This window comes from Symphodus melops (assembly GCF_947650265.1).
Source record: "Symphodus melops genome assembly, chromosome: 18".
NCBI lineage: Eukaryota > Metazoa > Chordata > Actinopteri > Labriformes > Labridae > Symphodus > Symphodus melops.
This window is the reverse complement of record NC_136708.1, coordinates 13,717,134-13,730,263: the sequence shown is the minus strand read 5'-3', so window position 1 is coordinate 13,730,263 and position 13,130 is coordinate 13,717,134. Positions and strand designations below refer to the sequence as shown.

Here is a 13,130-nt window from a genome sequence, read left to right as displayed (position 1 = left end):
AATGTTTCCTTTGAGTGTAGAAGGGCATAAATCAGCCCTTCTACACAGCAAATTATTGCAGAATTATTTTAACAGTTGTCTCCACAAGATCTTAGATTTTTTACTCTAAATGATGTATTTGACAACTGTCGAACTGACAATGAAAAACAGAAATTTGACAAATCCCAGGCTGCATTGTTTGCACTATTGCAAAGATTAAGGATTTGAGCATTTTCAGCAATGTTTATTTTAAATTGTTATGGTCATTTACTGCTACTGTCTATTTGTCCATTAAACGATAAACAAAGTTCAAGACACAGTCATCTTTTTTTCTATACACAAAAGACACAAAAAGGTGCACTGCTGCTACATTTTCATGAAAAGTAATTAATTGTTGCATAAAATCAATTCAAACATGTATTTGCATATTTTACAGTTATTCTGAGAACTGGCTGAAAGTTTATAAAACATTTAGCCTCAAAACTATAAGCTACATTTTCAAATTATAAAGAATTTTTTTTAAGAGTTGGAGGTATAATTTCATTATATAAATTTGTACAATTATGTCACAGCCAAGACAACTAATATGTACAGTATACAACAGGTGTAACAGCCTCCTAAAAGAAAGAGCAACACTCAGCTCTTATGTAACTCCTGACTTGACAACAGTTACTGGTTGTAAGGACGGCTTCGAAGCAGATTGTCCAGTTCAGTCTTATTGATGGTACCGTAGGCCTGAGAATAGCTGCCCAGTTTAGCACGAGGGTCACCAGCAGCTGCAACATTACAGTTACTCTGAAATACTTTCTTGCTGAATCGTGGTGCGGGCTGAGTCTCACGTGTCTGGATGTTTGAACGCTGGTTCTGCATAAAGGGAAAAACGAAATTTAGGAAAGCAACAAGAGCCAACCCTTCTAAACCTTGAAGCCACCAAGGTCATGTATTTTTATCCATCTTGTGTTTTCTTTCTGTACATGGATTTAATTTGCATATTGGCATTAAGTCATATTTTACATGCCCTGAGATGCAGAGGACTGACCAGGCGAGCCGATGTGACAGAAAGCCCAGAGGACAGGGATGTGTCATCCTTGCGAACCAGCGGGTTGTTCTGGGTTTGGTTTAAGGTCAAGGAGAAGAAACGGTTGTGGGTCCCAGGAGCTGAGCGACCACGCTGGAGAATCTGGTCCATAGACTAAAGAGACGGAAAGACAGACAGAACTACATGAACAACAGAGAGTTTTTTAGAGAGAAAAAATTAAACTAGCTTAAAAAAAGGAACAAGCCAAAGAAAACAAGGTTACATCAAAGCAACAGAAAACCTGACTGTGGTTTGTTGCTCACAATGTTTGGATTTGTGCCCTCTGTTGGTGATGGTGTTGCATTGCCATTATTGCTCAGTCCAGCTGCTCTCCTGCTGGTTGAAGAGGAGCAGGAGTAATGAGGAAGACCGACCCGATTTCGAACAAACCCATCTGCAACAAGTTAAAACAAATCTGATCATACGGGAAGATGATACACAAAAGACATGTATTTGTAATCTTTGCAGCTGCATTGTTTGAAGGGGTTTGGTATTAGATTAGTTAAGTGTTTTAGAATAATTAGAGCAGTTTTCATACCATTACTGTTACAGTATGTTTTTGGATACCATATTTTAAGAAGTCTTACGTTAAATGTCTAAAGTGAGGCTGTTTTCACAGAAATGTTCATACATAACTTAAGCTAAAATATAAACTACAAAGAAAATCTCTCTGATCAGAGAGCGTATGCATTATACTACAAATATTTAACATTTTTAGGTGGGACTGTACTACTGATAGCAAGCCTTTAGAGGAATCACACATATATATTCATACATACTAGGTGCATGTGTGATGGGGTTATATGTGAGTTTTCCCAAGTCACTGCTAGCTAAAGGACTTGTCTTCTCCACAGCAGGCTGGATAGATGCATCCATAGACCCAGGTTTAGGGAGTCTTTCTTGTGAGGGCAGGGGGTCCATCTCAGCAGTCTTTTTGTTGTAATCTCCATTGCCATTTGCTTCTTCTGGCTCTCCCTCTGTTTCATCCTTCACACTTGTTTTCTCCTCACCGCCGACACAGCCTCCATTCCTTGGCAGAATCATCCTATCCGTCAGCATTGCCTGACTGGTTCTTCTTTCCAGTATCATCTAAAGGTAAAGAAAAACATAACTTTCATTCTCTGCTGGTTAAACTTAATTAATTTTTCCTGTACACTTGTGATTCATATTGTACCTCATATAGTTTGTTGCGGTACTGAACCACGGATAGTTGTACATCATCATCCAAAGGCAGCACTACATCATAGTTGAGGGCTGGCTCTTTGGCTGGATTGTGAAACCTTCAGGGACAGAGGTTCAAATAATGGATAAACTGAAGCAGTTTAACAGCAACAAATCAAACAAATGAAGATTTTTCTTGATGTAAACAGAAAAGGCAGCGAATGCTATACAACCACGTAAAAAATGAGAATGGAATAAATCACACATCTCCACAATCCTTTGCTGTAAATGAGTGTAGTTTTTTTTGGTCCTTAATACCTGGCTACATATGGGTGTAGGAGGGCTTGCTCAGCAGTAAGCCGCTTGTCTGGGTTGAAAACCAGCAAACCTTTCAACAGATGAAGAGCATCAGCAGGCACAGATGGCTGGAGAAGATCCTCCAAAGGTACCTGTGGTCTGGTCAAAGGACGGAAGAGTGATGTTTTAATAGTGCTCCAACTTTTTAGCTTGCATTTTATTAATTGTATGACTTGCAAATTGTGCTTTATATTATTCTGGATATGTAAAGACAGAACTTCTCCATCTGGTCTGTGTACAGAGGGAACTCCAGATGATCTTACTTCAGTAACATTCTCTGAATAACAGAGGATCCATATTCAGACTTGATTGCAACAACATCTGAAAATGTAAAAGAATTGAATTAATTAATGGTCCATAACAAAGGGGCATTATGCTTAATGCTCAGTAGATTCTCTCAGTAGAACTTCCTCACCTTCTGGGCTGGGGTGTGGTATGGCACTCATGATCTTTTCTATTTGGTTGATGGTAGATGTCCCAGGAAACAGTCCTTTTCCCAGCAGCATCTCTCCAAGGATACAGCCAAGGCTCCACATGTCCACACCTTTAGTGTATCTTTGGACAAAATAAAGTCTTTTTATATTCTGCCAGGTTCAATCAAATCTACTTGTTCTTTATTTTAAACAACTTTCTCTGGAATAAAATCCTGCTTCAGCACAGGAGGATACAATTACTAACAGTATAAGCTCATCCTAAATGATACCTTGCAGATCCTAGCAGGATCTCTGGGGCTCTGTACCACCGTGTCGCCACATACTCCGTCAGTGCTGGATTCCCACTGTCCTCTTGGATCTGGTTGAGTGATCTAGCCAATCCGAAATCACACAGCTTGACTACACAGTCAGTGTCGAGCAGCACGTTGGACGGCTGTGAAAAACACAAAGAGAAAATTAAAGTTTAATAAAAGAGGTAAAAACTGGAAAGGATCTAAAGCTGTAGAGTCAGACATTATTTTAAGTTTACATAACACAAAAACTTACCCAAAAGTTACCAAATGTTATAACTCATACACAAGAATTGTTGCAACTCAACAATAAAGGAAGTTATTAATATGTTAAACATTAAAGGTAAAAATAAAATATGGATATATATTTGGGATTTCTTTTAGTCCAGATACGAATGCATTTTAAAAGTCATATTACCTTTCACACACAATGTTTTGTATTCCTGTTAAAAGTTCTTCAGCTGACTCACCTTTTGGTCCCTATGGATGACATTTCCTGAATGCAGGTATTTGATTGCTTTAAGGAGCTGATACATCACATAACGTTTGTGGATGTCCTTCAGTAGACTTCCTTTCTTTATCACTGCATGCAGGTCAGTATCTGGAAAACATGATGATTACATGAAAGTTCAAGTAACACATAGGATTGGACTGAAAATGCTCCTTTATACTTAAAATCATAATGTTGACTCTATACAGGTAAAAACATGGTACTTCATAATAACAACACATAATAATTTAACAAAGTGTTACGAATCTGAAATGCAAGAGAAAAACGGTTGAAATCTGTCCTAGGAGGCTGCGAGGGGGTCATGGATTGGACTGCTGATGAGGGAAGGCTGAACTGTGGACTCAGCAGTAAGACCATGCAGCCAACCACACATACACGCGCGCGCGCACGCACACACACACGCACACACACACACACACACACACACACACACACACACACACACACACACACACACACACACACACACACACACACACACACACACACACACACACACACACACACACACACACACACACAGCAAGGTCATTTCAGTGCCAAGTCAAACATCTCAGAGAAACTCTAGTCTTTACTCTTCCCTCTGTTCGTGCGTCATAACTGGGTTTTTTTTCTTGACGCCACGTTTAGGACGATGCAAGAACTTTGAGCACTCACCCATGTACTCAAAGACGAGGTAAATGTCTTTATCATTTTGTGCCCGGACGACATTCAGAAGTTTGACGATGTTAGGATGATCTCCAAACTCCTGCAAAGAACAGAATAACAACTTTAAGCCACAGAATTCACACACACACACACACACACACACACACACACACACACACACACACACACACACACACACACACACACACACACAGCCGACTCTGGCTGCTGTTTGACCTGTAAAAACTGGCAGGTGTTGTGTAAATAAGTGGGATAATTTCAACAGGTTATATAACAGTCCTTAGTTGTTACAGTGGAGTTTCAGTTAGCTGAAAGACACATTAATGTAGGTCAGCAGACAGCCACTGAAACAGGAATAGGTTAAATAGGGATTTAAGGCAAAGTGAGAAAAGAATTGAGTAAATAATTGCCGCCTGTACACAATGTCCATCAGTGTTATTATACAAAAGCCTAACTAAGTTAATACACATCAAATGAAACAAAACCATCATGCATACAAAGATTTTGGCCCTGATGTATGGAAGAGGCACCAAATAATCAAATACCTTAAATAGATTGTATATAAAAGATTGTATTTAAAATCTTTTTAGAATGAAAGTGAACAAAGAGAGAAATGATGAGACTGAGACCAAGAGGAAGAACAGATACTAAACTATATCAAAATCAAATAAAGTTTTTTTGTTACCTGGAGGAACATGATCTCCCTGAATGTCCGCTGCAAAATAAAAATTTAAAATTAGAACATCATTTTGAGGCAACATGCAGCCACAAAGTATGCATCCTTACTTCTCTGGTTCTATCACCTGACTTTCAATCAACATGTGTGATGGAGCCACATCTTGACAGGGAAAAAACATTTGCAACACAAATAGGTCATGAACCGAAGTCATACAGTACAGGTGACATGTCACAGATGAGCATTACTTCATCTTAAAGCATACTGTATTATGTCACAAAGGCTGGTAACCATAAATAAATAAATAGTATAATGAATTAACTCAGACACAACAGAAACATCAAACACATACCTGAGCATCTGTTCGGTTCCTGAAGGCGTCAAAGATCTTCTTTACAGCAACAATTTCACCCGTCTGTCTGTCAACTGCCTTCCATACAATGCCGTAAGCCTGACAGGGACAAAAATAAAAACAAAAACAACACATGGTCACTTCAATTTGTACAAAGAGCAACAATGAAAAAATTAAAGGAATTGAGAAATAATGAGGTTTTATTCATTGTAAAATGTAAATCATAACTTTTTTTCAGCCTCTAGAAATGTCCAATTTAAGGACAGAGAGTTTTAAATAAGCATTTTCTGCCACTAAAGTTATTTAAATGTATCTCTCTTGATCACAGTATTCTAGACTAAAAGGACATGACCTCTGTGTCCTCAAAGCTCACTACAGCACTGACTCTGGAGGGTTTTCTGATTAAGGCGTTGATATCAAGCAGAACAGAGCCAACAGTAAGAGCACACTGTTATTGTAAAAACACAATAAACGGAAACGCTGTCACTGGAAGCAGTGGATCAGATTCATAAAAAGGGGCATTCTACTGTTGCTACTGTGTCTGCAGGGCAAATACAGGTGAACTTCAGTAGGGAGTGTTTTGTAAAACTGCTTTATAACCCTTGAGTACAATTAGCACATTAATCAGCTCCTAAAGCATCCCTGCACAGGATATACCAGGACCACAGCAGTCAGACGTAACAGGTTGAACAGCTGTGTAACCTGAGTCACTGCCAGCCTCAGGTATGTCTCGTTAGCTCATCTGTCTATGTCATCGTTACTAACTAGCCATCTTAAGCTGAGGTGAAATGTGTGAGTCTCTGTGGAAAACCCATGGAAAGAAAGCAGGCAATTTTGAGTCACCAGTGGAGGAAAAACAAAGAGGTTTGGACTCTAGAGGGGGAAAGCGTCCATCCGTGTCAGCTGATTTGCAAACAAGTTCTGCCAAAGAAAATAAAGCTCTTGCTTGCAACACTGGTATTCACTGAGGATCTTAAGTGCGTGTTATTACAAGAATTTCTTTTACGGCTTAAGTTTAGATGGGGTTTGATGGTGTGGTGAGTAACATTATGTTTGGAAGATTTGTGCAAAGAGGGCTTGGTAAACAGCACTTGAAATGTGTGTAGGCTACACATAAACTGTACGTTTGAGATATGTCAAGGATTCAGTAAGGAGTTTGGGGTTAATAAACTTTAAATTGAACCCCTTTAAATAGACTACGCAAAAATTAAGAATCATAAAGACACTCACCCCTTTTCCAAGCCTTTTCTTGATTTCATACTTCAGAGAAATGTGTTCCTCCACCTCTGATATGTTCGTTGATTCATACCTTTTGCTCATTTTGTTTAAAAACTGTTTTGAGTCCTTTTGCAGAAAGAATTACCACATTTCCTAGTTATCTCTGAGAGAGATGAGTGGTCTTGTGTTTCTCAGAAACAAACGGCAGCGTGTAACAGAATGGTAATTTCCAAACACAACTGTAAAAAACTAAAAAAGTAATTATGTCAGCGAGAATGGAAACCCACATGAGACCTTGTAGACTAAATCCACCTTTCGGCTCCTTGGGGGCCCGCGTTACTTCCTGTTCTGTCAGTCGACTCCATATAGTGATAGAGACGTTATAATTAGTCTGCTCAACAAATAATATGGTATTATTTCCCAATGAGAAAGTATATCTACGCGGTTGCCCTGTTGCAGTTTGTTTGGACACCTTCTCTTACTGTGCAGCAAAGACACCAACAGCCGAACGCTTTTGTCAATACTTGTCGCCCTGGTAACGCAAACTCCACCGCCTGCTTCTTAAAGGAGCCGCAGCATAATACACGTAACCATGTATTGATGCACAGTCCTCATGCGGGCGGCCTGGGTTCGCCTCCGGCCTGTGGCAGTCCTTCCCGCGTACCTCTCCCCACTCCCTCCCCCACCCTCCGACCCTATTCACCTTCCTCCTCCCCTTCAACAAAGGCTATAAAACGCCAAAAAAATAAAAAACTTTAAAATACTGACACTGGTTATAGCTTCAGATATCCAAAATGAATACCAATCCACGCACACAATTCAGAATTCAAAAAGGATTTCAAAATTCAGAAGAAAACAAAATACATAATACACACAATAAATGCATCTCAATAAAATTATAGTCAAGTACCCCTTATAACATTTACATGACTCACCTTCTTTCACTTTCTCTTTTGTTCCTCATTTCCAAACACTCAGTGTCAGACAATGTAAGCAAAAACAGAATTGTCATGTAACACATTAGCCAAATGAAGTTGGAGGTAGTTTTTCATCTTTATTTCTAAAAGGTGTTACATGCCATTATTTAAAAATCAAAACTAGTATTTACAATGATAAACTTGAATAAATATGTTCTCCCTAATGGTGTTTGAGGGTTGAAAACATATCTAGTAAGCAAAAATATGTTGGGGGTGTGTCCGCCTCGCTTCCACCCACTTTAAGTGGCCAAACCCTCACCGAAGAGGAAATATGTATTTTCCAAGTTAACAGAAAAGAAGATTTACACAAATAACTCCTTCCACCAAAGGCTTAATAGCTCATTTAGAGTGCAGTCTAATACTTTTTAAATGAAAAACATAAAATCAGCTTTTCCCCATTATCAGGCAACCTTGATCATTTTTCCCTGTTAAAAAAAACTATAATTACACTAACTTATCTGACAGGAAAAAAGATTGTGTGTAGAGCAAAAACTGCTAAACTGACTTCTTGTAGCAAGTAGTGGATTTAATATGGGTACCTAAAAGGAAAAAATATATATTCAATTTTCAATAATACAAAGGCTTTGGCAGTTTGAACCTTTTCTTCATGTTCAGACTCTGCCCAATTTAAGTGTGCGATGCTTCTCTTTTGGTGCTCTGCAAAACTTAAGTATAAAATTAGACCTTCTTGTGGTTATTACAGTACAAAGTTAGAAGTAAACATTTTTTCTCGAATAAAAAGCCAATATTACTGGATTGATCCCACATTTTTGGCTGGAAAAGGGGCTAATGGAGAATCATACAGCACAGAAGGAGTCTGACAGGCTAAGCTGCAGGAAGCATGATGTACCAAACACAGTAGAATAATACAAGGAGGGAAAGTTTGAGTATACAACATTAATAAAGAACAGAGGAACAAGGGAAGAGTTGAGGCAGAAAACTCTCAGAAAACCATGAGGAAAAAGGAGGTGTTTTTTTTAACTTAAAGATATTAGAGTCACAATTTCAGACAAAAGGTATCACTGATAGATCGATGCTTCAGTTGGAGTGCAGGAAGCGGTTGAAGGCGTTGTAGGCCGACTCCAGGTCAAACAGCATTTGGCGCACCTGATTATCATCCAACTCGTCTGAGGCTGACATGCTGCTGAGGGTGGTCAACCTGACAAGAAACAATAAAGAGCGAGGTAGAGGACAGCTTCAGTAAAACTGGCACAAGTTAAGCAAGACTGAGAATCAGGGTCAAAACTAAAACGAAGAACATTTCACTTACATACACAGTGAAGGGGGTGTCAAGTTACACATTTTGATTTTTAATAATTATATATAGAAAGCAAAGCAATGTTGATAATTAAAACGGTTCATGTGGGGCATTTGGCTAAGAGTTATGCAATGGTGTAACATATATCATTATAATCACGTTGTTAGATTCCTAAAGTAAGTTGGATTGATATCAACAGATGATTGAAGAGGGAAGACACACTTGATTTTATAAATATTTCACTTAAGTGCTAAGAAACAATGACTGTAGACATACAGTAGCTTAATTATTTTGACAAGGCAATATCAAAAAAGATTCAATATTTTTCTCTCCCAGTTTGTACGTGACAATGCACTGTAAGAGGTAGTTTTAAGCTGCATGGCCTGTGTGAATAGTTCTCAACAATTTTGTCACTCCTCCAGTTCTACTGGTAACGATATCTGGAAAAGTCCATTTTGCCCGAGGCCCTGTTTGTCCTGAAGATTTTAAAAAAACTTTTAATGCACCTTCAATTGTAGATGAGAGATTGCTTAAATGTAAGTCGACTACCGTTAACAAAAATAACTACATAATAATACTCATCCTCCACTAATCTGGTTTGAGCTGTAAAATATAAGCACAGGGTGGTTAAGTGTCACTTACCAGAGGCTGACTTTGTCCTTAGCCTCAGAATCTGGAGGCATGTTGCTCATTCTGTTCATGGTTTCCATCAGTTCCCTCAGGTCTGGCTGAATCTGCACCAACGAAAGAATCTGTTAAGAAATGATTCTAGCTGTGTTATGTATCTATGTTTTCACACCCTTTTAAATTACCTCATCCATGGCCCTGATCTCCAATCTCAGTTTGTCCATTACAGTGATGAAAAGCTGAAAGTTAGAGAAGGTAAAGAAAATGAGAAACAAGGATTTCCACAAGAGTTTCCCAAATTCCACAATCAATAAAAACAAATGTGATTGTACAGCATAGTACAGGAAAGACGATCTTGGCCACTTTTACTTTATCTGATATTATAAAATGAGATACGAGTTGGCAGTGGAAAGAGCTGGCAACATCAACTCACTCTCCTCAATGACAGAACAGAGGATGAGCAAAATGAAGTGAAACCACTTCAGCTACTTGTGCCTTAAGTGATCGCACTAAATCATTTTTAAAAAAGAGCTACTTTAACTTTCATTCTGGCAAAGGTTCCATATTAGCCAAAACAACGTACAGAAACTATATCTGCAATGCAGCGATTCAGGTTTCCCTTGTCATCCTTGATGGTGATTGGCCGGTCCTCCTTAATCCTCTCCATGGCTAATGGGCAGTCAAGCTAGAATAAAACAACAAGAGCAATAGGTTTACTGGGGTTAAAACATCCTTCAAATCCATTCTCCATGGCCAACGGCTGACCATCATTAGCACAGAGCCATTCTAACAAAATTTAAAATATATTGTTGCACGATGCACTGTAAGAAAAAGCAACTTGCTCATATTAACATCGCAGAGCTTTTCTTCTTCTAATGACCCTTTAGGCCACAAAGGCAGAAACAATGCTACTGTCTATGTTAACCTATGAGAGCACCACATCTATATGAGATGTGTTGGGCCATGTGTAAGATAATCTCTGCCTTTCTCAGCAGGTTTCAGTTCTAAACACCAAACCAGTAATAAAAAAAGACAACATTCAGTCAAGCACGGATTGTCTCTGCTGTTATACGATGATTGTATTTCAAGAAGGATGTTGTTTTAACCTTTTAAATGTATTATTATCAAAATACAGTAGCATGTTTTTCTTCCATGTTTGACTCTAAATATTTATCAAAGTTTATGTCAGTTCTGTCGACAACAGTCAGTCCTGATTACTAAGTATAACTCTAAAACTTTATTACAAGAACAATTTTATGGTGTATTTGAAATATGTCCACACTATTTCTAAATGGTTAACAATAATAATAATAATAATAACATCTGATGAAAACAAGAACTCACTCTGTACTTCCTACAGAAATCATCAATGGAACCAACATCAGAGCCCTGAACTTGTTTGAAAGCAGCCTTATACTGCACCAACAGTCGGGAACAGGAAGCAGTGTACCTGAAACAGACCAAATCTGCAGATTAATTTAAGTCACGTGGGACTTTGTCAGTTTCTAAACAAAATATAGAGCATAACTCACTCATTGGGTGTGACACAGTCTTTGATGTAGGCCTTCTCAAGGGCCTGAAGGGTCTTCACCACAGCAAATAACTCGGCCATGTTGTCATACCTTCAGAAAAGGGGTGAAAAATAAGCTATTTGTACTTATGAAATTGTTTGTATTGGTTTTGTTCTTGATTATTGATATTGATGGTTATATATTACACTTACTTCTCTCTCTCTCTTGCATTTTTGTATAATTTCACTTCCTGAAAGGACACAAATATTTTTCAGTGCATTGCAAAAGCTACTCAATGTAAAATCACATATTTCTGGTTTTCTCTTTGGTACAGGTAAAGTTTTTAAGGACTAATTTTCCGATATAGCAGCAGTTAAAATTGACTTTGTAAATGTCTTCAGAGAAACTTTAAGTGAAAAGGTCATATTTCCAAAATATATAATTTAACAAAAAAACAAATGGAGTTTCATTTACCTCATATAACTCAGGTTTATTCGCCGGAGCTGCGTAAAAAAAAAAGAAGAAAAAGAAGCTTTGAGTGACATTATCTGCAAATGTGAAAAGAATGTTGACTGAACCTTTTGAGATAATAAATAGATACTGTAGTTATTTAAATGTCATACCTCCTCCAACACCTCCTGTGACTGGTATCCCGTGAAACATGGTGTTCATAAATCAGAGCTTGGTCTGAAACAAATAAACATCACAGCTTTTCAGGCAACTAATTATTCCCCCCTCTAATATTCAGCCTTATCTTTCTGAACTATATAATTTATTTCACAACACCTGGCTACCAGATTATGTCACTTTTCTTTTTATGTGTTCTTTACCCGACACTGGTTCATCAAGTGAGAAGTCAATCCTAATTTGATAAAAGGAACAAACCAAGAAAACGCTTTTACACATTTAAACATTATCATCAGAAAAACTGCTAATTACATTTCACTGTAAATATAAAATGTGTAAATAATGTTTATCCTATCTTAATAAATTGAGATACATTAGGATTTAGATTGATTGTTTGAAAAAGTTTGCCAAAGGTTTAGAGCTATTTACAACATGCAACCAAAATAAGTTTTGTTGGTTAATAACCAGCTTTCAACTCTGTTTTTTATGTAGTTTCATTCTGTTGCTCGTTATTCTTAATAAGACACAGATTTCTATCAACGAACAGACTGTTGGTTGTTCACCTACTTCAGTAACCTACGTGATTGGTTAGTACATTAGTTTTATAAACAAATATTTAGAGGCTATTATTCTTGAGATGTTGCTTCACTTAACACTAACATCAAATTGAAGACATACATGATTCATTTCAAAAACAGGACTATACTTTAGCTGAAGGCAGTCACCCTAAAAAACATAGATATTATTGTTTTGTCGAACTAGCTGGTCTGAAGTTAGCCACCAAAGCTAACTCGTAAGAATTTCCCTAATCAAATATTATAGATGGTTATTTGTCAATATTAAACTTTGGATTAATTACCATTATTGCGGTAAAAACTAATTTAGTGCGCAATGTGAACGTTGTTCTGTTTAAAGCGTTTTAACAGCGAAATTAAAAGGCAGTCCACTCACCCTTTCAGGAAGCTGCTGTGACGTAAATGTAAACACTCCCTCCAACGAGGACCAGCAGACGTCAAAACATTAGGTGTCCCTGGCGCCTCATCTAAAATATATATTAAAACGTTTCCTTGTTGTCGTTTGTTTTACACGAGTAATTAATTTACTGTATAAGTGTGTCTTAAATCTTAAAAGAGCTGTTTCCATAAATAATGTATTTTATATTTGAACACTTTTATACATTTTTACGCAGTCAAACGCCAGTAGCAGCCAACCGTTGAGGCGCGAGACTGAAACGGACAGGAACGAGTTTCTGAACAAAACATTGTTAAATTAAATTATTATTCTAATATATTTCTTAGGAAAACCAAAAAAATCCACTGCCACTCAATAGGTCAGTTACGAAAGGAAATGACGATTTGTGTTTTCGACCAAAATGTTGTTATTACTTGATGATGCTACAGTTGAT

At 37.7% G+C, this 13,130-nt stretch overlaps 2 protein-coding genes across 6 annotated transcripts; both read right to left on the bottom strand.

Moving 5' to 3' along the window:
* Nucleotides 1–195: 195 nt before the first annotated feature.
* On the bottom strand, nt 196–7,278 carry mapk15 (mitogen-activated protein kinase 15). Of its 2 annotated transcripts, none has more exons than XM_079367828.1 (14): nt 6,738–7,278; nt 5,508–5,606; nt 5,165–5,194; nt 4,468–4,558; nt 3,770–3,900; nt 3,279–3,442; nt 2,991–3,130; nt 2,839–2,896; nt 2,537–2,674; nt 2,232–2,337; nt 1,837–2,146; nt 1,321–1,451; nt 998–1,171; nt 196–843 (listed from the first exon to the last, which is right to left on the bottom strand). In XM_079367828.1, the coding sequence occupies exons 1-14, from the start codon at nt 6,825–6,827 to the stop codon at nt 649–651; spliced, it is 1,857 nt and encodes a 618-aa protein (XP_079223954.1). In that variant the 5' UTR covers nt 6,828–7,278; the 3' UTR covers nt 196–648. The 2 variants fall into 2 exon arrangements, with proteins under 2 accessions (XP_079223954.1, XP_079223955.1); XM_079367829.1 differs by having other exon boundaries at nt 1,019–1,171; nt 6,738–7,276.
* A 476-nt stretch (nt 7,279–7,754) lies between these two features.
* vps28 (VPS28 subunit of ESCRT-I) lies at nt 7,755–12,782 on the bottom strand. Of its 4 annotated transcripts, none has more exons than XM_079367830.1 (10): nt 12,677–12,782; nt 11,722–11,785; nt 11,573–11,601; nt 11,311–11,348; nt 11,120–11,209; nt 10,932–11,037; nt 10,171–10,272; nt 9,773–9,826; nt 9,603–9,694; nt 7,755–8,861 (listed from the first exon to the last, which is right to left on the bottom strand). In XM_079367830.1, exons 2-10 carry the CDS (start codon nt 11,768–11,770, stop codon nt 8,741–8,743), a joined length of 681 nt encoding a protein of 226 aa, XP_079223956.1. In that variant the 5' UTR covers nt 11,771–11,785; nt 12,677–12,782; the 3' UTR covers nt 7,755–8,740. The 4 variants fall into 4 exon arrangements, with proteins under 4 accessions (XP_079223956.1, XP_079223957.1, XP_079223959.1 ...); XM_079367831.1 differs by lacking the exon at nt 12,677–12,782 and adding an exon at nt 12,585–12,670; XM_079367833.1 differs by lacking the exon at nt 12,677–12,782 and adding an exon at nt 12,380–12,563 and having other exon boundaries at nt 11,722–11,786.
* Between the last annotated feature and the right edge of the window lie 348 nt (nt 12,783–13,130).

Bases quoted from the DNA above. Each gene is read 5' to 3' on its own strand.
- mapk15 (XM_079367828.1), bottom strand. From the start codon at position 6,827: ATGAGCAAAAGGTATGAATCAACGAACATATCAGAGGTGGAGGAACAC. The intron at 5,195-5,507 runs GTATGTGTTTGA...TTTATTTTGCAG, and splicing joins GGAACCGAACAGATGCTCAG to CGGACATTCAGGGAGATCAT. The intron at 2,147-2,231 runs GTACAATATGAA...CTTTACCTTTAG, and splicing joins ACCGCAACAAACTATATGAG to ATGATACTGGAAAGAAGAAC.
- vps28 (XM_079367830.1), bottom strand. From the start codon at position 11,770: ATGAACACCATGTTTCACGGGATACCAGTCACAGGAGGTGTTGGAGGA. The intron at 11,210-11,310 runs GTAAGTGTAATA...CCTTTTCTGAAG, and splicing joins AATGCAAGAGAGAGAGAGAA to GTATGACAACATGGCCGAGT. The intron at 9,695-9,772 runs GTAATTTAAAAG...TCGTTGGTGCAG, and splicing joins AGATCAGGGCCATGGATGAG to ATTCAGCCAGACCTGAGGGA.